This window comes from Amblyomma mixtum, chromosome 4 (assembly GCF_055824585.1).
Source record: "Amblyomma mixtum isolate Tamu chromosome 4, ASM5582458v1, whole genome shotgun sequence".
NCBI lineage: Eukaryota > Metazoa > Arthropoda > Arachnida > Ixodida > Ixodidae > Amblyomma > Amblyomma mixtum.
The window spans coordinates 10,876,292-10,902,335 of NC_143015.1; the positions used below are offsets into that span (position 1 = coordinate 10,876,292).

General features: G+C 47.1%; 1 protein-coding gene across 3 annotated transcripts in view; it reads right to left on the minus strand.

The window, feature by feature from the left end:
* The window catches only part of Ttc26 (tetratricopeptide repeat domain 26), a 127,015-nt gene that overhangs the window by 56,858 nt on the left and 44,113 nt on the right, over positions 1-26,044 (minus strand). For all 3 annotated transcript variants that reach the window (XM_089586185.1, XM_089586184.1, XM_089586182.1), the window contains exons 6-11: positions 20,972-21,073; positions 17,056-17,130; positions 14,014-14,116; positions 10,976-11,085; positions 2,874-2,937; positions 1,748-1,836 (exon numbers count right to left, since the gene is read on the minus strand). In XM_089586185.1, coding sequence (XP_089442311.1) covers positions 1,748-1,836; positions 2,874-2,937; positions 10,976-11,085; positions 14,014-14,116; positions 17,056-17,130; positions 20,972-21,073 — 543 coding nt within the window. The remainder of the gene's footprint in view (positions 1-1,747; positions 1,837-2,873; positions 2,938-10,975; positions 11,086-14,013; positions 14,117-17,055; positions 17,131-20,971; positions 21,074-26,044) is intronic.

Sequence of the window (26,044 nt, forward strand, 5' to 3'; positions counted from 1 at the left end):
CGTTCCAAGCATTCATAGAAACTGCGAATTATTATCCTGTGAGGCTGATTTCCCTAATTTAGTTCGTATTAAACGTCCCGCATCCCGTCTTTTGTCTTGAATTTCCCGGAGACGGTAAGAGCAGTCAAGCAATCTCTCACCAATTCCAGTGGCGGCTTGCCGCTCTGCCATCGGCGGAGTGATACGTAGCGATCGGCGAAAGCAAAGATTGCACAATATTTTTATTTCCGTGGGCCAATTTGCATCTATAGAGCCTCTGATTGGATTTATTTACTCACGGTAGGCTAAAAAAAAATAAAGGCGAAAGCGAAACCGCAACGCGAGTGCCACTCCACGCGTTAGTTGACTCTTCCTACCGTCTGCGAGTTCAAAAAAAGGCGGGAGCCGGGACGTTCAAGCCGATTTAAATTACGTAATCCCGCCGCACAGGACAATAAATCGAAGTTTCGAAGACTGCTCGGAACGTGTAGATGGAGTTCCCGCGGTAGAAAGACGAGTTCAGAGTACTCTTCCGTGCCGCGGTTAAGCGATGCGCCACTGCCCTACTGGGATGGCAGGTGTTGTCACTGGTGGAATTTGTGCGACCCAGGTTTCTCTTGCATCTCTCGCGACCAGTCATTGATTGGAGTGCCACCTGCCATGGTAGGCAGTGTGCTCACAATCCGGTGGGCAGGTTGTGATGACTAGTGACTAATTAGTCATGACTAGTTAGTAATTAACCACCGGACGCGTAATTCGGAGGTCGTGGGTTCGGATCCCACCGGCGGCATGTGGTTGTTTTTTCTACTGCTTTTCCAATCAATTAGCTCTAAGCGATAACACATTCAGTAATATTATAAATTGATCAACACCACAAATTAAATAAATAAATAAAAAAAATCCCCTGTGCCCCTTGGTTTCTGTGGCTGTTGGCTTCTGTCATATTTATAACGAGCCCCCCATCCCCTTCCCTTGTTTGCTCAATCATGACTTGTTAGTCAACTGATTAGTCATGACTAACTAGTCATATGACTGATTAGTCATGACCGGTTAGTAATGACTAGTTAGTCATTAACCAATCATGACTAGACTAATTAGTCACGACTAACCAACAATTAACCAGTCATGACTAGATAGTCATGAGTATATAGATGACTGGCTAGTCATTAAGCAGTCATGGCTAGTCTAGTCATGATTATTTAATGACTAACTAGTCATGACTGGTTAATGACTTCGGCAGAACGGCTGAACGCTTCGGCAGAACAGCAGCCTTAACGCTGCCGCGTTGAAACGACTTGGACCTCTCCGAATGCGACAATATTTTTGAGGTTCATGGTGTCTATTAATTGGTGTATTCATATATGAGGTTGTAGCCAAGTGCTACACTAGAGTGGCCAAATCCTGTTCGAGAGCGGGAATGCGTTGTCGGTTCTGGTCGCCAAGATCAGGCCACGTCACGCAACTCCATAGACGGTGGAAAATTGCGCAAGCACCGGCATTCGAACCGCTGGCCTCTTGCAAGCTGCTTTACCTCTAAGCCATCGCCGCATCCATTCCAGGGGACAGGGTCAATTGGAGAGAAACATTCCGGGCGGCACAGCGCGGTTATGCCAGATTTGAATTAGGTGCACTTCGGTTTCGGTTCAAGGCTAGGTTTTCTAGGTAAAGTATGCTTCAAAGATTAGCGAAATAGGACTTAAGCTGCGCCTTAAACGTATGCAAGAAGCAAGAATTCTATGCGAGAAGCCTCCTGGTTACGAGGCCATACCTTGATGGAGTTGAGGTAGAGCAGTACGTCGTCGAACTGCTTGAGCAGGAAGAAGCAGGACGCCATGCACTGCCGGCCCGGGATGGTGTCTGCGCGGAGAGAGCGGAGGGGCTATGCTCGAACGCAGTGCTGAGCGGGTCTCCAAGCGGTGATCGGACGCGCTAAAAGAACTGGCCACAGAAGATAATTATTGACAAACTGATGACGCTCCGCATTACTGCACTGATCAGAGTACTGCAGTAGCCCATCAGTAATTGGGGGATTTGTGTCAGAGGAGGAGTGTACTCCGCATTACGGTCTGGGGTTGGTTTCGTCTGGTTTAGTTTATTGGAGTTTAACGTCCCAAAGCGACTCAGGCTATGAGGGACGCCGTAGTAGAGAGCTCCGGAAATTTCGACCACCTGGGGTTCTTCAATGTGCACGGACATTGCAAAGTACACGGGCCTCTAGAATTTCGCCTTCATCGAAATTCAGCCACCGCGACCGGGATCGAACCCGCGTCTATCGGGCCAGCAGCCGAGCGCCGTAACCACTGAGCCACCGCGGTGGTGGTGGTGAAAAACATTTGTAATAGTCAGAGAGAGTTTGGGGATCAGAAGACCCCGCTACATGATCGGTATCCTTAGTCCGGGACACCGCACGACGAGGCCCCGTCTCGCGCCCGATTTACTAGAGCCCTTTGAGACTCCAGTGTGGAGCAGTTGAGGAGGGCAGTCTCCCGTGCCTCTCGGATGGGGGTGGGGGAAGGTGAGGATTCCGAGTACATGCCCACACCATGTGAAAGAGCGCAGATCTCTCCACAGTGCGGCCAGCGCCCATCTGTGTTCGCGGTAGAGCCGCCGGTCCGAAATGCGTTGGCCAATTTGGCCTTCGCCTCAAATGAGCCAGTTACACTTACTTGTCAAGGACGTCGCACACATACACAGATATACACCGCTAAAACCCGGGGATTACTGCCAGAAGTGATTTAGCACTGAAATAAATGTGACCTGTCGGCCGCAACCTTGCCGCGACGGCCATACGTGTAGCACGTGAAGCGGCTGTGTGGAGACAACACCTATGGTGAAGCAGCAGCTGTCGTTCAATCCCGATGTGAACAGATTTCAGTGCACATGACGTTGCGTACCGCATTCGCTGGCTGATCCACCGACAAGCTGGAAGAACTGCTGCGCGATCTTCAAGTGCTCCCGCTGCAGAGAGAAAAAATGCACACGCATTACTGGGAAATCAGCTTGCTGCAGTACATGCGCATATTTCTGTCTTTCATACATCCAATAGCGCAGGTTTATTTATTTATGAATACTGTCAACCCCCATTTGAGGGTCATTACAGGGAGGGAAAATGAAGAAAAAAAAAAGAAAGCATATATACACAGAAATGAACAAGCCTCTTCGAGCCTACAATACAAGAGAGCATAGAAAGGCAACACAATTCATAGCACTGTAGAGCCACCTCCTATACAAAAGGAAATATTTGAATATCAGTTACGCGGACATATACACGAATCCCATGCCTAGACGGAATCACCAAGTGCGTTCAGGAATGCCGCTACACCTATAGACTCAGCAACGGGCAGTTTATTCCAGTGCTCAATAGCATCCGGAAAGAATGAGCAGCGAAAGACGTTAGTTCGGGTCAAGTATGGCCGAATCGCTTTGTGGTGATTAAGGCGGGAGCTCAGTCTACCTGGAGGCTGCAGATATTTTTCTTTATTGATGTTAATTTCACCGTGAATTATTCGGTAAGGTATATTTAATCTCTGCTTTTTACGTCTTTTTTCTAATGTTTCTAGACTGCATGAGTTTAACATCTCCGTTACCGAATCTGTTTTCCTATATTTTGAACAAATATATCTCGCTGCACGTCTTTGAACCTCTTCTATTTCCGTTGAAAGAATCTTCTGGTGAGGAGACCATACTACAGATGCATATTCTGGGGAAGGCCGTATGAGAGATTTGTATGCTAAAAGTTTGTCATCTTTCGTTGCTCTCCTCAGCTTTCCACTTAGAAAACAGTTTCCTATGTGCCACCGCACACACGTTTTCGACATGATTGTGCCAACTTATGTTGTGAGAAATTGACACTCCCAGATACTTGAACGTACTAACATTAACCAAATCGTGGCCTGCAATATTGTACTGAAAAGAAATTATATTTCGTTTGTTAAGTAGGAGAGAAGCCAACAGCCACAGAAACCAAGGGGCACAGGGGATTTTTAATTAATTTATTTATTTTGTGGTGTTGATCAATTTAGAATATTACTGAATATGTTATCGCTTAAAGCTAATTGATTAGAAAAGCAGAAGAAAAAACAACCACATGCCACCGGTGGGATCCGAACCCACGACCTCCGAATTACGCGTCCGGTGCTCTACCGCTGAGCTACGGCGACGGCTGTCAAACCTTCTGCTTTCGGGGGGTATTTATGTTTACAAATAACCTAACCTTGGGAGTGTTCACCAGCGCCACCCACGTCCTTAAGCGGCGGACGTAGCACGTCCTGAGTTACCGTTGATGTGACGTAGAACGTCATCGAACGGCGAGGGTGGAAGCTGTGTGAGAACCCCCTTATGCTTCCTAAGGCATCAAGACTGCCAGAACCGAGGCCCTCGTTAAGCAATTAAGCAGACAAGGAAAGGGGAATGAGGGGCTCGTTATAAATATGAGGGAAGCCAACAGCCACAGAAACCAAGGGGCACAGGGGATTTTTAATTTATTTATTTATTTTGTGGTGTTGATCAATTTAGAATATTACTGAATATGTTATCGAAGTTAATAAATAAGCGCAAGGTAGACGACATAAGAAAGTTTAACATGGAGAAAATCGAGCATGATCTAAGGAACGGAGGTAGCCTAAAATCAGTGAGGAGAAAACTGGGCATAGGTAAAAACCAGATGTATGCGCTAAAAGACAAACAGGGCAATGTCATCAGCAATATGGATGAGATAGTTGAATTAGCCGAAGAGTTCTACACAAATCTATACAGTAGAGAATGTAATCATCAAGTTACTGAGGGAGGCAGTCGAGCACAGCAATGGGACATCCTGCCAGTAACGAAGGAGTAAGTAAAGAAAGCCTTAGGAGCAATGCAAAGAGGGAAAGCAGCTGGTGAGGATCAGGTAACAGCAGATTTGTTGAAGGACGGAGGAGAGATTGTGCTACAAAAACTAGCCACCCTGTATACGCAATGCCTTGTGACCTCGAGAGTACCAGAAGCTTGGAAGAACGCTAACATTATCTTAATTCATAAAAAAGGAGACGTCAAGGACTTGAAGAATTACAGACCAATCAGCTTATTGTCCGTTGCCTACAAGGTATTTACTAAGGTAATCGCTAATAGAGTCAGGACAACCTTGGACTTTAGTCAACCAAATGATCAGGCAGGCTTTCGTAAAGGATACTCGACAATAGACCACATTCACACTATCAATCAGGTGATAGAGAAATGCGCAGAATATAACCAACCCCTATATATAGCCTTCATTGATTACGAGAAAGCATTTGACTCAGTGGAAACCTCAGCTGTCATGCAGGCATTGCGGAATCAGGGTGTAGAAGAGTGCAATGTGAAAATATTGGAAGATATTTATAACGATTGCACAGCTACTATAGTTCTCCATAATGAGAACAAACAGCGCTTACAGACAAAGGACCAGAACAAGAAGGACACACAACTGCGCTGACTAACAACTTTTATTTGGGAAGGGAGCCGATCCGCACCTTTTATACAGGACTGGAGGGAGTGAAGCGCATGCGCAAAGATCAGGAAAGGGGGAGCACGGAAAGTGCCAACACATAGACCAAGTATTCTTATCGTCACTGATAACCAATAACGCAGCAAAAAACAAGCGAGAAAAGCAGGGGAGACAAAGGCAGGGAGCGTTAAGAAACAATTCTAAAAGATCTAAAAGATCCTGAGCAAGCCAACAACCAACACGGCTAAACGAATGACGATGAAAGGTGACAAAGATAAAGGCACTAAAAACTGAACAGACTGAAGCATAAAAGGTGCAGGAAAAGCCTGCGGAAGATGTAAAAAATCGGCACGGCTGAAAGATGACGGAATTAAAAGCATTAAAACAGATAAAAGCAAAAACCTGAGAAGCCGAAATTGAACAGACAACAGATCTCTAAAGACAAGCAATGAATCGAAAAAACGTGTGGGCGATAAAACCTAAGGTGAAATAACAGAAAACTTTTTACATAAATGTTTAGGATAAAAACCATGGTAATAAAAAACACGGGATAAAACCAAAATAATGCGCTGAATCAAATCGAAGCAGAGAGGAATGAACACTCTTTGTCTAACAGGGCAACTGACGGCGTGCTAACGCACTCATCTTTTAGCTTGATAATAGTGGCTGCTTCAATGATTTCTCGGGTCAGTTGATTTACGTTTTTCGCCAGAATATCTGTTTCCTTGAAAGTGGGGGAGATGCGACGGCAAGGACTGCAATCACGGCAGTGGATGGCCAAATTACCGGACCTTTTATCCTCAGCAGTAGCTTTATGCTCTGCTGAGCATAAAGCTACTGCGCATTATTTTGGTTTTATCCCGTGTTTTTTATTACCATGGTTTTTATCCTAAACATTTATGTAAAAAGTTTTCTGTTATTTCACCTTAGGTTTTATCGCCCACACGTTTTTTCGATTCATTGCTTGTCTTTAGAGATCTGTTGTCTGTTCAATTTCGGCTTCTCAGGTTTTTGCTTTTATCTGTTTTAATGCTTTTAATTCCGTCATCTTTCAGCCGTGCCGATTTTTTACATCTTCCGCAGGCTTTTCCTGCACCTTTTATGCTTCAGTCTGTTCAGTTTTTAGTGCCTTTATCTTTGTCACCTTTCATCGTCATTCGTTTAGCCGTGTTGGTTGTTGGCTTGCTCAGGATCTTTTAGATCTTTTAGAATTGTTTCTTAACGCTCCCTGCCTTTGTCTCCCCTGCTTTTCTCGCTTGTTTTTTGCTGCGTTATTGGTTATCAGTGACGATAAGAATACTTGGTCTATGTGTTGGCACTTTCCGTGCTCCCCCTTTCCTGATCTTTGCGCATGCGCTTCACTCCCTCCAGTCCTGTATAAAAGGTGCGGATCGGCTCCCTTCCCAAATAAAAGTTGTTAGTCAGCGCAGTTGTGTGTCCTTCTTGTTCTGGTCCTTTGTCTGTAAGCGCTGTTTGTTCTCAAGATGTTCCCCAACCAACTCGCCCAGCAACATATCTTGCTTCTCCATAAAGTCAGCAATAAAATTCCAATACGGAAAGGTGTCAGGCAGGGAGACACGATCTCGCCAATGCTCTTCACTGCCTGCTTACAGGAGGTATTCCGGGGACTGGAATGGGAACAGTTGGGGATAAGAGTTAATGGAGAATACCTGAGTAATTTGCGATTCGCTGATGACATTGCCTTGCTAAGCCACTCAGGACAAGAACTGCAAAGCATGATCAATCAGTTAGACAGGCAGAGCAGAACGGTGGGGCTAAGAATTAACATGCAGAAAACCAAAGTAATGTTCAACAGCCTAGCAAGGGAACAGCAGTTCGCCATTGGTAGCGAGGTGCTGGAAGTAGTAAGAGAATATGTCTACTTAGGGCAGGTAGTGACCGCAGATCCGGATCATGAGAGGGAAATAACTAGAAGAATAAGAATGGGGTGGAGCGCATATGGCAGGTTCTCTCAGATCATGAATGGTAGCTTACCAATATCCCTGGAGAGAAAAGTATACAACAGCTGTATCCTACCGGTACTCACCTATGGGGCAGAAACGTGGAGGCTAACAAAGAGGGTTCAGCTTAAGTTAAGAACAATGCAGCGAGCTATGGAAAGGAAAATGATAGGTGTAACGTTAAGAGATCGGAAGAGGGCGGAGTGGGTGAGGGAACAAACGCGGGTTAATGACATCTTAGTTGAAATCAAGAGGAAGAAATGGGCTTGTAATGCGAAGGCAAGATAACCGCTGGTCCTTAAGGGTAACGGAGTGGATTCCAAGAGAAAGCAAACGTAGCAGGGGACGGCAGAAAGTTAGGTGGGCGGATGAGATTAAGAAGTTTGCGGGGATACAGTGGCGGCAACTGACAAAGAACAGGGTTAATTGGAGAGACATGGGAGAGGCCTTTGCCCTGCAGTGGGTGTAGTCAGGCTGATGATGATGAATATGTTATCGCTTAAAGCTAATTGATTAGAAAAACAGAAGAAAAACAACCACATGCCACCGGTGGGATCCGAACCCACGACCTCCGAATTACGCGTCCGGTGCTCTACCGCTGAGCTACGGCGACGGCTGTCAAACCTTCTGCTTTCGGGGGGTATTTATGTTTATAAATAACCTAACCTTGGGAGTGTTCACCAGTGCCACCCACGTCCTTAAGCGGCGGACGTGGGACGTGGGTCTCATTGAAGTTAATTTTCATTTCCCATTTCTCACAGCAAAGTGCAAAAGCCTGCAGGTTTTGGTTAATGTTAATCTGATCTCCTTCACATGTGATAGGTGCATAAATGAGGCAATCATCCGCAAACAGTTTTAGTTTAACAGAGTTTCCAACAGCAGCTACTACATCTTTGATATAAACTAGAAACAGCAGTGGCCCCAGCAGTGGCCCCTGTGGTACACCAGAATATACATCCAAAAAGCCAGATTCGCAGTTGTCAACACGTACCGTCTGTTTGCGTTTCGCCAGGTGTGCTTCTATCCATCTAAGGATGTCTCCATTAATGCCAGCCCTTCGCACTTTGAGGGGTAATTTGCCATGAGGAACCTTATCAAAGGCTTTTTCAAAATCTACACAAATAACATCAATCTGTCCCCGGTCATCTATAGCTTTAGAAAGGTCATGTATTGTCTCAATTAACTGTGTCGCGGTTGAAAACCCTCGACGGAACCCTTGCTGACATTCAGAAAGTAGTCCGTTTGCTTCTAAAAAATGATAATATGTTTCGCAATAACATGTTCCATTAGCTTACAGCAGATTGAAGTGACATAGGTCGATAGTTGTTCATGAGTTTGCGATTGCCACTTTTATATACGGGATAACAATGGCAGTGCGCCAGTCTTGCGGCAGATAACGAGTTACGAGTGATTTTCGGAATATAGTAATTGCCAAGTAGAAGGACATCCATTAAGCATACCGTTTCAAGAAGCATGTACGTATTCCATCCGGACCGATAGCTTTCTTTTCGTCTAATTCCATCAGCTGCTGAAACATGCCGCTCTGAGTAAAACTGATATCATCGATAGACGTTTCACGAAAATGTGCTTCGTCGTGTGCGTCGCTTTGGCTCGTGTTTCTTGCGAATACCGATTGGAAATAATTATTGAAGTGGTCAGCTATATTCGATTTATATGCAATAATCTTGAAACTTGGGAAAAAACCCACCTAGGCGCAAATGATTTCACGACACAAAAAGAGACGAGGAGACAACGGATGGCGCCTGTCCGTTGTCTCCTCGTCTCTTTTTGTGTCGTGAAATCATTTGCGCCTAGGTGGGTTTTTTCCCAAGTTTCAAGATGAATAACCAACTAGCCCGTCAACATGCTTTATCTGCAATAAGTTCGGCTCCCACTGTTACCTGCTTTACTCTTTCTTTTCTTTGATCAAGATAGCGCCAAAATTTTTCTAAAGAATTTCTCAGAAAACCACTAAGATTGTGATTAAAAAATCTTTCTTTAGCAGCCGATAGCAACATTTTAATTTTTTTGACGTAAAACCTGTATGTCGTTGGAGTCGGCCTTCTTTCTACGCAATCTGTTCAACTTGCGTTTCGCGTGAATGATATCTCTGGTGACCCATAGGTTGCGCTGCTTTGTTTTCTTAAGCCTAGTTGGAACATACCGGTCGACACAAGTACTGATGATAATTTCAAGACGCTGCCTTAACCATTCAACTGATTCATTTGCAGAGGCGCTTTCAGATTCATCAAAACAAGTTTCCAGGTAATCCAGGATGTATGTATCATCGGCCTTCCCGTACTCTTTGAATTCTACTCGAGCCATAGGTTCCGCAGGAACGTTCGCAGATGTAAGCACATTCAGGAAAATAATTTTATGATCAGATATTCTATCGGTAACATTTGTTTCAATATCGCCTACTTTATTTGAGAGGAAAACCAAGTCTATTAATGACTCTGATTGAGACGATATCCGTGTAGGTTGTCTAACAATTTGTCTCAAATTGTAAAAGAAAGCAATACCCAGTAATTTTTCCGCGCTAGAAATTTCTGTATGCCTAGGCGTAGTAGATCCCCAATCAAGATGTGGCAAGTTGAAATCGCCAGTCATTATCAGGCGTGTGCTCCTAGTTACATGACTGAAAAGAAACTCACGTAACTTATCGAGGCAGCCTGAGAGCAACGAACCTTTGTACACAGCGCGCGTTAGTCCTCGGCTGAACAGTGAACGAAAACAGATGGCACAGCAGTAGAACTGGAAGCACGCGAACACGAAGAGGCACTGTTGACTCGTGGGCTCGCATTGCTTCCTAGTGCACGATCACAATGGTGCCAAAAGCGGGTACGTATGCAAATTGCTTCGAAAATACTTATGCTAGGGATTACTCGCAGTGAATAATGCAATTCGCCAACACCAGCTAGAGCAGGGAGAAGGCCCGTGGCCTGCTTTCTCACCCCAACAACAGCGTCGCTGCAGGGCGGTGGCACTCATCACGGTAGCGTCGTGCAGACCCACCGGCTCGAGCGCCTTACAAAAGTGCACACTGAGATGCAATCAACTGTTTATAGAATATTTATGGAGTCTATAAAAAGTCTATCAATACTCTTAATCCTAATGACTTTGGTCTATAAAAGGTCATTATTTTCTTGACTGATATGACCCTTTATAAATTTAACTGACTACAAGTGGATTAAAACTCAAGCAACAAAAAAATTAATTTACAGCCGATTTCTCACTGTGTCATTCAAAAGTCAATTATTTCTTGACTGATATTATGACCCATACGACCGGTTACGAATTTCTAATTGCAACCAATTGCCTATCTCTGTTAGTTAAAAAGTTAGAAATTAGTTTACCAGCTTACTACCTAAGACAGTTAACCGGCTTCCCGGAGTCCAGCGACACTGGTAATAATGCATCCGCCCCACCATGAAGGGTGGTCGCGAGCAAGCCACTTGTCATTACTGGCCTGCGGACGACACACTGGGAGTTCTAGCAGGTGATCGCGTTGAAGGCGCAAACGGGGTATGGAGTACCAGGAGCGTGGACGTGTCCGCTGGCGGTAACTCACCGAGCCCTGTGCCTGTCCGATGGCGGCGTTGACAACCCCCTTGAGGATGTACTCGTGCGGGACGGTGGGCTCCAGGTCCTTGATCAGGTTGTGCGCCTCCTGGATGTTGTCTGCGGCCGAGGGCGATTTGTGAAGGCCGAGGCCAGCACTGAAAGCGGTCACCTGCTTCGCTCGCCATACATTTCCAGCAATCGTCGCCCCCTAGCACCTCGTCTTAAACTAAGCCCTGAATGAAGGGTGCCTTCCTCTGTGTCATTTATTAAGTTCAACGCGCTCCTTTTATATCAAGTTCTCAAGTGTCACGCTGTCACGAGCTTTTAGAGCGGTAGCTCTACCAGACGAAACAGTCGATTTCCGAGATGTGCATAAGGTTGACCTTGGCGTGACCTTGCAAAGCCGCTTAGCCTTTGGCTTAGGTCACGGCCGAAATTTCACCTTTACCGATTTGTACCAAAATCGCTGTCCTACAATTACTGAGCGTGCCCGACACGATGGGGACATCCATGTCTAGCGCGGGCCATTGCCAAAATTTGACCTTGGCGATTTGGGTGCGCTTGGTTCATTAGCCAGGGAAGTGGAGTCGCGGCCCTCTGTCTAGCCATGCCAGAGCTGTCGTTCGACCTTTGAGTAACTTTGGGTATCACTTGTGGTAATGTGATTTTACATTTGGTCTTTATCAGTGATTCCCTGCTTCAAAATGATGTGCAGTGTGAAGTTACTAAAGGTTTATCTGAACATAAAGCAGTTGTCATCTCAATTCCTTGTTCGCTTCGCAAAACTCAGTACGTTTACACTACGTTTCGTAATTTTGCACGCGCTGACGACTTGTCCATAACCGATATGAAATATTTGAACAACTTAGCGCTGTAGTGATGTCATTTACTTTCCTTGAAAACGTAGTCCAGGAATGCATACAGCGTCATGCACCATTAAGAACAAAAAAGACAAATGTCAGTCTACCCTGGATTACCAAGAAATGGCTCCATTTGACATGACGTGTCAACAAGCTGCCACGGTCGAAGCGTTCTGGAAACTCTTGAAGGAGGCCACTTTGAAGAAGCGAAAGAGGAACTTCGACTGAAAGCTAACTCTGCGAAAGACTTCTAGTTTCTTGTCAAACTGCATAGCTTGATAAAAGTAACCCTCGCAGATTTCGGAAATCAATTTTACCTCGTTCCGAAGCCCCTAATCGCTTAATCAACGATGATGTTGCTACTAATGACGCATTCGTAATAGCGAACGCATTTAACAATTATTTACAATCTGTATTACCTCTTAATCTCATCCGCCCACCTAACATTCTGCCGCCCCTGCTACGCTTGCCTTCTTTGGAATCCAGTCCGTTACATTTAAGGACAAGTGGTTATCTTGTCTGGGTTATCATGGCTGATAACGTTACATTTGACATCTGTGGCCGCGATGAGGCAATATCTCATATTCTTTGTGAATGCCCAGCGTGAAGTTCTGCAAGACATCCTCTACTCCGCGCGCTGGAACACATCAATTCATGCCCGCTAACGGAGTTCGAGACCCTTGGACCCTGACCGCGGCGATCATCGGCGGGGAGGGCCTGTCAGGTCCTCCTGCGGTCCTTGAGTGTGTCGGGCCTGCATGACAGGCTGTGACTTTGCCGCAGCTTTTTGGCCTTCTGCTTTTTCTTATCTCTCCCTTTTCTCTCTCACCTTTATATCTCCTCATCCCTTTCCTCCAGTGCAGGATAGCAACTAGTTTCGTCTACCGGTTAACCTCCCCACCTTTCCTCCTCCTCCTCTTCCTCCCCCAGCTCCTACTCATGCTGCATATACTCACCGCTGTCCAAGCGTGTCTGCTAAGCTGCAGATAGAATGGCGGGTGTCCGAATCTTGCGTTTGTTTGTGAGGGGCGGGCCCTTCCGGCTCGCCCCATCGACCTCTCGCTGTAAATAGGAATAAAAGTTTTCCTCCTCCTCAAAAGTGCGCCCTGCTCTTTAGTTTGGGGGCTTAGTCACAGAGGTACATGTCCGAATGAGTTTTCTGACGCACATATTTTTAATTTATTTATTTATACATACTGCGGTCTTTGTTCAAGACCTTAGCATGGTGGGTACATGTACATAATTTCACATACACAAAAGCAAAACAATATCAGTACATTATCTCAGGTGCTCTTCAAAAGATTTTAATGATTTCTGCGTGACTGCATCGTTGGTGAGGTTATTCCAATCACTTATAGTTCGTGGGAAGTAAGCGTAATTAATTTTTGAGTTTAGGGGCAATATAGTTCTGTCATGTCGTTGTCTTGGTTTATAACCTGTCGAAAAAGTAAAGACACCAGTGGTGTTAAGAGTGTCATGTCCTGCTAGTAACTGAAAAAAAAAGTATTTTAACCTACATATGCGATGTCTCTCACTTATTCACGGGAAGCCACATTGTCGAACCAATTCAGTGATAGAAACACGACCATATTTATTGAATATGAACCTTGCTGCTTTCCGTTGAATGCGTTCCAGTTTGTTGATGTTCGATGCAGTGAACGGGTCCCAAACTATGACTGCATATTCAAGTGCTGGGCGGATTATGGTGTTATATGCAAGAGATTGTACAGTTGGTGTTGCTGATTTTAAAGATCTGAGAAAAAACAGTTCCCGAAGAGCGTTAGCTGTGACAGTGTCGATGTGTTTCGTCCATGACAAATTATTAGTGATCCATGGACCGAGGCACTTGTAATGCGTTGCTTCTGAAAGAGTGAGGCCGTAAGTGCTGTACGGAAGTGCTGTAGGTGTACACAATTCTCTCCACGGAGCAAGGTTGACGGAAGCGCCTTCCGGTTCGTGACTTCTGGGGAGGAGCAGGGGAGCATATGGCACAAAATATGCGTCCTCTCCCTCCCTGCATGCCTACTGGCGGGAGAGGGGGTACGGCACTGCATTTTGGTTTCCCCTCTGTGTCCACGTGTATGAACAGCAGTGCCTCCGCCGAGACCACTATGGTCTAGCGCGTGGACAAGACTAACGTAGACTCCAAGGAAGGAGTGGACTGTAGTGTACTCGAGCTCCCTACCTTGCTTGAGGTAGTAGATGACGAGGTTAAGGCGGGCCTCAGGGACGGCCCCGACCAGCGAGGGCAGCACCTGCAGAGCACCCTCGCCCCCGCGGAACACCACCTGCGGTGGGGCAAGGGATGGGGGAAGGCAGATGCAGCGGCCGAATGAGGGGGGCGCCTTGAACGGCACCATCGAACTGTGCGCCCAATGTACGTTTAGAAGGCAAAGCTACGATCAGAAAAGACTACCACCTGCAGCATATCACGATCTTCGTGCAGTATGCTGGCTTGGACTAAGAGGAGCACAGCAGTGAAGAGTCTCCGCAACTGAAGTTCTTTGAAGTACGTGCAAATGTGAGCGCACGGGGGCATTTGCATGTAGCATGTATGTATGTAGCATGGTATCATGTATAAATTAAAGGACCTTTTGCCTATGTGGCTAAAGAAACAACTATACTACACACTGGTACATTCGCGTTTCCACTATTGTCTTCTTGTTTGGGGCACAGCACCTAAAACAAGCATAGAAAACATATGCTTATTACAAAAGAAATTTCTGCGACTAATGGATAATGCACCATACCTTAGCCACACTGCCCCATTGTTTAGGAAACACCAATTGCTTACACTGTGGAATGTTATAAACAAAAAGATAGCGTTAGCCACTTACCAACAAATGCATTCTGATCCTGCCGCCTTTTGTCATAAGTATCTCACGAAACCACACAGCTACAACATACGGCACATAAGTTATAATAAGGAAAAAATACGTACTAACTACGGCGCCCAGAAACTTAGCTACAGAATTTCCAGTTTTTTAAACGATCACCATCCTGCTGTAAACATTATTCAAGAAAGCAAATCATTGAAAGCTTTCAAAAATTGCATCACCATGTATCTGTTGTCACTCCAGGCATAACCACTTCTTTTTTTCTTTTTTATTGTTGTCTCTCATAGTACTTCTCCAACTGTAGATAAATGTTTAAGATGAAATTACTGCAGTTCACTGTTACCCAATCCTTTATGTATTTCCATTTTCGTTTTTGTGTCTATTTCATGCGCTGAATGTCTTGTGCTCTCGAATGGGAGCAAGAAGGGCGTGGACTCTTTGTCAGGCATCCTTTTGCCTTTTAGTCTGCGCCCTAGGCAACTGTACCTTTGAGTTGTCTAAATAAACACTTTGACTTTGACTTTGAGCCTCCATCGGGATAAGGCCGTTACGACGAGGTCAGGTGTGGACCGCGCTCTCACCACGGGTCAACAGCTCAACGCAAGAACCGGTTAGTCACCACGGGAGGATGTTCTCGCTGGTATCCCGTCATGTTTCCACAAATGACGTTAAGTTTTTCTAGAAGCAGACTGATTAACGGGCCTGAACGAATTGCAAGTGACGGCCAGTAGAGCGTCGTCCGTCCAGTGCATCACAATGGGAAGACAGCATGCAGCGTGCGGCAGAAACGACATTAAACAGAGGAAGAGGGCAAAAGAAAGAAGGAAGTAAGTGCATGCCTTGTCTCGCTGTTATGTCCTGCATGTATTGTCAAAGGCCGGATATGAAGCGAGGCCAAAAGCAAGTTCTAGTGAGCCCTAGAATTTGACACCGATATACATGTGTACAGGGGGCGTGGGGAAGTTGATACCGGTGGGAGCGGCTGTGGTACAAAAGTAATGACGTCAAAGGATTCAGAGCCGCTGCCACAGGAACCTCATGCAGGTGCGGACATGACATCGCACGAAACTGCTGCCGCCGTCATTGGCCGCGCAGGCCTCTCCGCGCACATGTAGGATCCTCGCAGCGATGTTGCGGCTTGAAGACAATCGAGACCTGGGCTCATTAGGCAATTATTCTGATAGGCGCACGGATTGCACTTCTGAAGGCCTCTTCCGTGACACAGCTTTTCGGAAACTTTGCCTTCTCCGTCATAAATTGAAGCATGCCCCCGCCGAAACTAAACTTTTAGCTTATACATCATTAATAAGACCAAAACTTGAATATGCATGCGTAGTATGGGACCCTTATACCAAAACTAACATTGACGCTCTCGAAAGAATCCAGCGTAAGGCAGTCAGGTTTATTTTTTTGAAGTACCGTACAACTGATTCCCCGACAGCACTAATGAAACAACATGGAATACCGACACTGGAACTGAGAAGAAAATTCAGCGCTTAAAATTTATGTTCCTTCTTAAAAATAACCTTCTTGCTCTAACTCCTGATCCGTACATAACACCACTTACGGCACGCCGAACACGACATCGACACGATGACTCTCTAACGCCATACAGCACCAGAAGTAATGTTTTTAAATATTCGTTTTTTCCTCGCACGATAACAGATTGGAACAACTTATCTCTGCCTCTTCTAACCAGCATTGATTCAATTGAAACCTTGAATTGCTCTTGAATATTTTTCTTGTCTGCTTTTTGGTTGCCCTAACTGATCGTGTTTTTGCCTTGCTACAAGTTTCACATTTCATTTTTGCATATTTCATTCATTGGCTTACTTCTGTTTGTTTATGTTTGACTTTCCCAAATGAAGAGCTCGGTTTGCATTCTCGTTTAGTCCTTGTTTCGCTCATATTCTATTGCCCAAAGAACAAGTGTTTTGAAATTATTTGCTATCTTCGTTCTGTACGCTGATGTCATTTGTATGCCCCTCCTGCTTGGGCCGTAAAGGTCTGCAGAATTGAATAAATAAATAAAAAACAAGTAAGAACGATTCTATATATCAAGACATCGATTTTAAACACGTTGAGCGAGCCAGATTTAGACTATCCTAAAAATTCCCGTAAGCCTATGAGGCACACTATATAAAGATGTCTTTTTGGCCACAGTCGAAATCAGTTATTCCCGGCACTGATAGGTAAACATGGAAAATTCATTTCGGGCTGTTCGGAAGACTATCATTGCCAACCTCATTTGGAAATTGTGCCAGGAACTATGAAATCTTTTTTCCCTCAATCGTTTTCTGGTACTGCCAGCTGAGGAGTCAACAAAGCTCCAACGCCATTGCTCAGAGGTCCTCGCTTCCAAGCGCTTCGAGTCAATCGGGCGGTCTCACCAGGTTGTGCTTGATGAGGTCCTGGGCGTAGGTGAACGTCGGTGAAGCCCGCTCCCGAAGGCTCTTCAGCTCCGCCTGAAAAGGAGAGGGGTTCGGCCACCACTGTCACTTCTTGTCAAAAGGTGAGAAAGGTGTGGGGGATTGTTAGAGGCTATAATTAAAAAAAAAAACAAATCATTTTTCGTGATTGCAAAATGTATCCTGACTTTCCGGCTGTTTTTTTTTTTAATTCAGAACGTGCGTGAAAGAAATCATAATTGACGAAACACATAAGCAGGAGCACATAAGACTGATAGTGCTACAGTTATAATACGAAAGCATTGGGCAGCTCATCGGCTCGAATACCCGGCATCGCCTAAAAAGTGGCAGCGTTGCAAAACTCGCGGTTGGTCCAAAGGGTGTGACCTCATCAAAGGAGGGAAAATACGAAATATCAACGAGTAATAGTCAGTACTAATACTTACAGCTGCACCATGCTACATAAGAATACAATAAAGTTAGAATAGAGTTAGAATAGAATTGAAATAAGATTGCAGTGCTCTCGCATTACTCGCACGAAAGTAACTTAAGTGCCCCCCGTAATTTTTGCTAAACAAAGCGGGTGGTAGACTTGTTTTTTTTTTGTTTTTTGAGGAAAAGAAATGTCGCAGTATCTGTCTCACATATCTCGGTGGACACCTGAACCGCGCCGTAAGGGAAGGGAGGAAGTTGGGAGAGAAATAAGAAAGAGAGAAAGAGGTACCGTAGTGGCCTGCTTTACCCTGCAGCGAGCAATGGGTGTGTGCCCAGTTCCTTGTCGTTATCTTTTGAAGGCATAGCTGTTGTTCCTAGTCATAATTGGATTAGCCTTCTGCAAGGTGCGAGCCGTCAGTGAAATCACGGTCCACGAATTGCCCCACATGATTCCTTCTTATCAAACACTCAGTATTGCGTAGATCAGAGGAAGTCCATGAAAAAGACTTGCGACAACACCGCTGGCTTCTTCGCGCTCAAAATTTCTCACATAGGTGGCGTTTACAAATGTAATATTTGCGTTCTGGTACGTTTCGGTGGGGCACTAGGTTAATCGTCTTGAATTACTCGCTTCTATCCCGTCGTCGTCTTTTTTTTTTCCAGTGAGCATCTACATAGAGCACAGAATTTCTGAAAGAATTGATCAAAAGTGCGCATGGTATGCGTCGATGCCGGACGAAAAAAAAAATGGCAGTGGCTTAGTTCAGCTATGCCAGGATATACGCAGCGAGAGGTACGGTGCATCCCTGGTTACGTCTAGTTGTTTTGCTCATCGTCATGGTCCGACGACTCGAGTTTCTCCCGTCTCCTACGCAACACAGCGTCGGCCTCACTCTCCTTAGCCGCCATGACAGTGTGTTTTTCCCACCGCCGCATCATCATCATTTTTACATCGTGACCTTCCTCCTCATCCCCTTGCCGCGCATGCGCGGTAGAGCAGGGCGCGCTAGCTGCGTGTCGTGCATGCGCAGTCTCTCTCTCGGTAGGAGGCGAGCGGCGTCGGCGCGTGGCGCTGGAAGCTGCGACGTCACTCGGCGGCTGCTCTCAGTCGGAGGCGAGCGGCGCGGCGCTCCAGCTGCGCGGCTGACGTCACTCGGCTCCTCGCGCATGCGCACAAGTGGCGCCGAAGGCCCTCAGCGAAACGGTGAGACTGCGGGCAATGTAGCTCTCGCTACAAGAAGACGATTTCGCAACAGTGCGCTGTCTGCGCCAGCTCTTATCGATGGCAGAATGACAAAAGCAGACGAACGCAAGACACGAAATGGAGAGCGCTCAATGATCCCGCAATGTTATAAGTAACAGGTGGAATTTTCATTCTTTTATGGTGAATCAGAGCTGCTGTTTTTTCGTGGCTTGAGCTTGTCAATTCGCTCCCGCGTTCAACGTTACGCCGTCATACACGGCGGGGTAGTAATGGTATCGATTGATATTATGCCTTGCAGTGGCCTAGTCTCCATTTCATCCATGCCACTAGGGTAAGGAGAGGAAGAGTCATACACGGCGGGGTAGTAGTAATGGTATCGATTGATATTATGCCTTGCAGTGGCCTAGTCTCCATTTCATCCATGCCACTAGGGTAAGGAGAGGAAGAGAGGCTATGCTAGTACAGTGCACTGTCTTTACACGTCGCTCCTCGATACAGTTGTTTCTTCCATATCGTAATGGGAAAGAAAAAAGAAAACTAGGGGATACGCCGTTTTACAGAGGCATAAAACAGCCGTAAGTAGGAGCTTCGTCCCGTGTCTTTTTACCTGTGTATGTTCCGGCAGCTCAGTAGCAGCTGCTTTCGCGCATCATGAACGAGTCACAGGCCCAAGTCTCGACGCCTTATTTACCTGCGCTGCGCTAGCGCTGTTGGTTTGATTTGATTTGATTTGTTGGGGTTTAACGTCCTAAAGCGACTGAGGCTATGAGAGACGCCGTAGTGAAGGGTTCCAGAAATTTCGACCACCTGGGGTTCTTTAACGTGCACTGACATCGCACAGCACACGGGCCTCTAGAATTTCGCCTTCATCGAAATTCAGCCGCCGCAGCCGGGATCGAACCCGCGTCTTCCGGGTCAGCAGCCGAGCACCGTAACCACTGAGCCACCGCGGCGGGGCGCTGGCGCTGTTGGTTCCCCAGCGCCGTACACCGCGCTGCGTTACAGCTCCCTACTGCTCACTCTGGCTGCGCGCGGCTACGATATTTACAGGGCCAGAAGGACAACGACAAAAAGTCGGCAGAGAGTATTAAGACTGCCGACGTGTGAGAAGACAAAAGCTAGCTCGCTCACTGCCAAGTTGAATGAGGACGCCATCTTTTATAGGTACCTTGGGATGTTGCACAAATACACAAGCGCGCGCGCACGCACACACACAGGTGGGTTTTGGCTCGTTTGGGCAATTTCGCTCAATGGGGTAAGTAAGGCTTATGCCGTAATAGGCGCCCGCCGCTATAGTCGGGCACAACTAAAGAAACTAAACAGCAAATACCCCTCAAAGAAGGCCCTCCGGCCAATGGCGTCGGCCAGTTTCCATGATGCCGCGGTTATTAAGGCGAAAGCCTTTAATGCCTTATACTGTCGTGACCAAGACGTGTTAGCAAATGTGTCCGCGCTTCGGATGCATGCCTCATATGGGCATATGCCAATCAATAACCAATCGACACTTAATCGGGTGCAATCGAAAGACATCGGAACATGATATACAGGGATTTCATGATTATATCATTGAACTTAATGAATAAATGACTATGGTATCCAGTAGTACTTAAAAAGTGGCATGTGGGACTGTGCACTGCACCTGTACCTTAACTAACACTAATTAATCAGCGTACTAGTTAAGGTCACGTTAACTATCACTAACCATACATTAACTAGTATCACGAAATGTGCAAGTCATCCTTAACTGTTATCAACCACAGTTATTGGTTAGACGTTTCTAGACGTTTCATAGACATTGTGTCAAACATTCTAGAGTTCCATCACCTGACAGGTGACTGACAGGACATGATGGATGGCATTATAACAATGGTAAAGACCAATTAGCCTATTTAACCTTTCTAGTCAGACCAGATAAATAAATAAAACCGAGTAGCAAATTGGTCGAGTTGGGGAATCGAACCAGGGTCTCAGGTGGGCGAGACGAGCACGCTAACCACTCCGCCATGCCACACCGCACTTTAGGTCAACAAAGTGCCCCCCCCCCCCTGAATTTTTTCTGATTAAGCCATGGTTAATCCCCTTTCAACCACCACCCCCTGAGACGTCAGGTTAGCACCTCCAATGGGATAAACCATGACGTCATCAGCATGGGTGGACGCCATTGGCTGTAGGGTCTTCTTTAAGGGGAATTAGCCGCTTCGTTCTTCAGTTCTGTCCAACTACATTACGTTACAACGATCTGTCTGTGCTGTACAGTACCTCGGCGGCCTTGCCGTTGTAGAGGCGGAAGTGGTTGCACGCCTTCAGGTTGATGGCCGTCGCGCTGTCCGGGAAGTTCTGCAGGTACACGGCCAGCACCTCCTGCGCACCGCAGACAGAGGCACGCGCTTGGAATGCGGTGGTCTCGGAAGGCTGACTCGTCGAAGCGTCCACTGCGGACTGCGGCCCATACGTTGAAGCAGTGCCACTTAACGCTACCTGGTCGAACACCGTGCAAGAAAGGTGGAAGACGGCGGGCGACGATGATATATCACAGCGGGACCATCGCTCTTGCATTTTCACTCAACGAAGCTTACTTCTAAGGTTCGTGAGCTAAGCCATGGCTCCAGCCTGGCTAGTAGGGACGAGTGCTAGTACGAAGTGAGTACGGATGAATGCTAGTACAAAGACTAGTACGAAGGGCTAGCAACCCGCCGTGGTGGCTCAGTGGTTACAGGGTTCGGCTGCTGGCCCGAAAGATGCGGGTTCGATCCCGGCCGGCGGCCGGATTTCGATGGAGGCGAGATTCTAGAGGCCCGTGTGCTGTGCGATGTCAGTGCACGTTAAAGAACCCCAGGTGGTGGAAATTTCCGGAGCCCTTCACTGCGGCGTCCCTCATAGCCTGAGTCGCTTCGAGGGTCAGTTGGAGAGACATGGGAGAGGCCATTGCCCTGCAGTGGGCGTAGTCAGGCTGATGATGAGGATGATGAAACAAACAAACGAAGCGCTGGCACGTTGCCATCAGCTCTGAGCGGGACTGGTGTTCGTGAAACTGCACCCTTTAACGCGGGAGCGTTGAAGGCCCCGTACTCCAGATAATCCGACGTCGGCGTTGTGAGCGAAAAATGACGAGCATACCTCTGGTGGGTGGTCCCCAGAGAGCCACCTATAGGATACGGGTGGGCCACTTAGGTCACGTGACCCTGCGGCGTCATCACAACCTGCCCACCAGATAGTGAGCAAACTCTCCATCGTGGCAGTTATATTAATGATTGGTTGCTGGCGAAGAGCAACCTGGGTCATATAAGACCTGCCGCTGGGAGCACCTGCCACCGCACGGCAGTGGCGCATCGCTTAACCGCTGCACCACTGCACCAGGAGGAGCATGAGGACTGCCACGGTTCGATGAATGTAAAGTGCAGAATGAACTTCTGCAAAAATAGGAATTAATCCATTGCGCTATGGCGTCACACTCTTAAAGGGGCGGTTAAGTGCCCCGTCAAATTCTTTTCTTTCGCTTTGAGTCCAGGCCACCAAAGCACGTGTCCACCGTTTAGCTCCCCAGCTGCTGCACTGTTCGCGTGACGAAGACAAGAGCCCACTTAATGATTTAAGACGAAGCACATTGCGAGTGAAAAACCTCTCGGCTGTTCCAGCTTATCTAGTTTATGGTTCCGCTACCACCGCACGCCAAGAACTGTACAAGGTAGAAAAGGCAGGGTGAAATTTAGGCAGCAATCCATCTGCCCCAGTTTGATCTTCGAGAGCCCAGCATTTCGAAGAAATTTTTCCTTCGCAAGTCCAAGTCCCGGACACCGGTGTGTTAACGTAAGCGTTATCGAACGCTTAATCTTCCCTCCGCAGCGAAAGCTGGATAGCAGACTTTCACGTAAGTTTCTCAGTGGGAAAAAAGGACAGAACCGTGTCAAAAATACATTGTTATGTATCTTTGTTGCAATGGCAGATATTCCTGTTATTTTGTAGGGTACCGCAGCGGTGGCCTTGTCGTTCGAGTATCCGGCTCGCATTCGGGAGGTGTGGGGTTCGATCCCCAGTGCTGCCGGGTACCCGCCGGCGATACAATGAGTAGAAGCTTTCCGCTGCCTGGTGCTCGGCTTATTTAGGACGAAATGCTTGGGAAATCGGTCTTTGACCCCACCTTATGAAAAAGAAAAAAAACCTTGTGGCATGGCACCCCTTGGCCACAGATGCCCTTCCGCAATAAAAATCCATCATCATCATCATCATCATCATTTTGTAGAGCTTTTCTGTAGTACTGTAGTTCCTTCTGAAGTACTTTTCTGTAGTCTCCAGTTCTGTAGTACATTTCTGCAGCAAGTACACGGCATTCTGTTCTTACAACAAAACTTCGGTTAATATATAGGTTTCTGATCCAAGTCGATTTATGGTTTATGGGTGTTTAACGTCCCAAAGCGACTCAAGCTATGAGGAATGCCGTAGTGGAGGGCTCCGGAAATTTCGAGCGCTTGGGGTTCTTTAAGATGCACTGACATCGCACAGTAAACGGGCCTCTAGAATTTCGCTGGCCGCCGCGGTGGGTCAGCGGTTATGGTGCTCGGCTGCTGACCCAAAAGACGCGGGTTCGATAACCACTGAGGCACCGCGGCGGCTGTTTTTGATCAAAATCATTAAAGAACATCCGTTGTGACGACCCAAACTTTTCTGTTGTGCTTTAGGTTGGGTCACGTCGAATTTCATAGTTGGACTGATGTGTCAAGACTGGAAACTGCCGCGACTGTGCGTACGCCAGAGAGAGTGGAATCCTGATCCACGAGGACTAGCTGGTAAAGGTACGCTTGTGTGTACCAGTTGATCGCCCCGAGCTCCGACACAATGTGCGAGACGCTTAATGGGGACGTCAAGCAGGTGTGAGCTCTCGCGTCGTATGCTAAAAATACAACTTGCACCCCCGGTTTATAGCATGGAATCGTAATATCTGTTTTCGCACTCCCTACGTGAAAGTCTGCCATCTAGCTTTCGCTGCGGAAGGAAGATTAAGCGTTCGATAACGCTTACGTTAACACACCGGTGTTCGGGACTTGGGCTTGCCAAGGAAAAATTGCTTCGAAATGGTGGGCACTCGAAGGTCAAGTTGGGGCAGATGGATTGCTGCCTAAATTTCACTCTGCCTTTTCTACCTTGTACAGTTCTTGGCGTGCGGTGGTAGCGGAACCATAAACTAGATAAGCTGGAACAGCCGAGAGGTTTTTCACTCGCAATGTGCTTCGTCTTAAATCATTAAGTGGGCTCTTGTCTTCGTCGCGCGAACAGTGCAGCAGCTGGGGAGCTAAAAATTCAGGGGGGCGCTTTGTTGACCTAAAGTGCGGTGAGGCGAAAGCCTTAAGCGCAGTGCCGCCGCGGTGGCTCAGCGGTTATGGTGCTCGGCTGCTGACCCAAAAGACGCGGGTTCGATCCCGGCCGCGGCGGCTGGAATTTCTTTGGAGGAGAAATTCTAGAGGCCCGTGTACTGTGCGATGTCAGTGCACGTTAAAGAACCCCAGGTGGTCGAAATTTCCGGAGCCCTTCACTACGGCGTCTCTCATAGCCTTAGTCGCTTTGGAACGTTAAACCCCATAAACCAAACCAAACCTTAAGCGCAGTGTTGCTGCTTCTGTCACTGATGTGTAGTTAAGGTGTTAAGCTTCGCCTCTAAGAGTGGAGCGCGACAGCGTCTTGCAACGCTGCCAGGGAGTCCACACAACGCCATCGCCCGTTCGGATCTACGCCTTGCTCGTCGGTAAATTGGTTTTTGAGGAAAGGAAATGTATCTGTCTCGCATATTTCGGTGCACACCTGAACCTCGCTGTAACAGGAAGGGAGGAAGATAGGAGTGAACGAAGAAGCCGTATTCACTAGACGCGCCTTTGTTCATTCCAAACCATCGAGCTGGCATGGCGGAGTGGTTAGCGTGCTTGCCTCTCACTCCGGAGACCCAGATTCGATTCCCCAACTCGACCAATTTCCTGCTCAGTTTTATTTAATTATGTTGTCTGACTAGAAAGGTGACTAATTAGGCTAATTAAGCAATTAAATAAACTCAGTCTCACTTACTTGGAGCATCACTATACCGTCCCCTTAATTGGTTGCACGTCTACTTGGCCGCGTTTGAAATTCGCGCACTGTGAAGTCACCACCATTTCGACCAATTGAAAAGCGTGACATTTCTGTCGAAAACTCCTGCTTGCAACGATGAGGCATTAAAGGTTTCCGCCTTAAAACGGTAGCCACGTGCTTTGGTGGCCTGGACATAAAGTGAAAGAAAAAAATTTGACGGGGCGCTTAAGCACCCAGCGTAATGGGTTAATTCCTATGCATACTGGTGTGGCACCACAGGGACAGGGACAGAGACAGAGTGACAACAACGCAAGTGCTTGAGCACTTGTGTTGTTGTCACTCTTTCTCTGTCCCTGTCCCTGTGGTGCCACACCAGTATGAATTCGTACCAACTCGCCCAATTTTCAACCCTTTTAATGCCTATGTATGAAGAAGTTCATTCTGTACTTTACATTCATCGAACCGTGGCAGTCCTCGTACCCCTCCTGGCGCTGTGATGCAGCGGTTAAGCGATGCGCCACTGCCCTGCGATGGAAGGTGCTCCAGCGATGGGCTTTGTTGTGCGACCTGGGTTGCTCTTCCCGAGCAACATACCGCCGACCTCTTGTCTGCCATAGTGGACCAGTGAAGTAGTGTCACGGTGCTCCCGGAGGCGGTACAGCTATTGGCTGGGTGCGCGGTGCCTGTCCAAGACGGGACGCAAGACATGCGGATATACCAGTCACAGTGGCGACGACCATACCTATGGGCATGCTGTCTATGAACACTTAGAATGCGTCGGTCCGCTCACGTTTCCAGCCATTTTACGCCGCCTAGAAGGATATACCTGTGTCCGGAGGTGACGTAAAAACTGATGTATTCACACAACCTATACTCTTATGTTACCAAAGTAAAGGTGCGTGAATATTGTTTCACTGATTACAGCAGTCACCTTTAATTGAAAAAAAAGATGCGGTGGCTCAGTGGTTATGGTGCTCGCCTGCTGACCCGAAAGACGTGGGTTCAATCCCGGCCGCGGCAGCCGAATTTCAATGGAGGCGGAAGTCTAGAGGCCCATGTGTTGTGCGATGTCAGTGCACGTTAAAGAACCCCAGGTGGTCGAAGTTATTCGGGAGCCCTTCACTACGGTGTCCCTCATAGCCTGAGTCGCTTTGGGACGTTAAACCCTATTAAACCAACCAAACCTTTAATTGAAAACAAATAAACGAAAAACGACTCTTTTAGGGGGTGACTCAGCAGCCCTTCCTGTTGCCTTCCGTTCTCTAATCCCGCAAAATA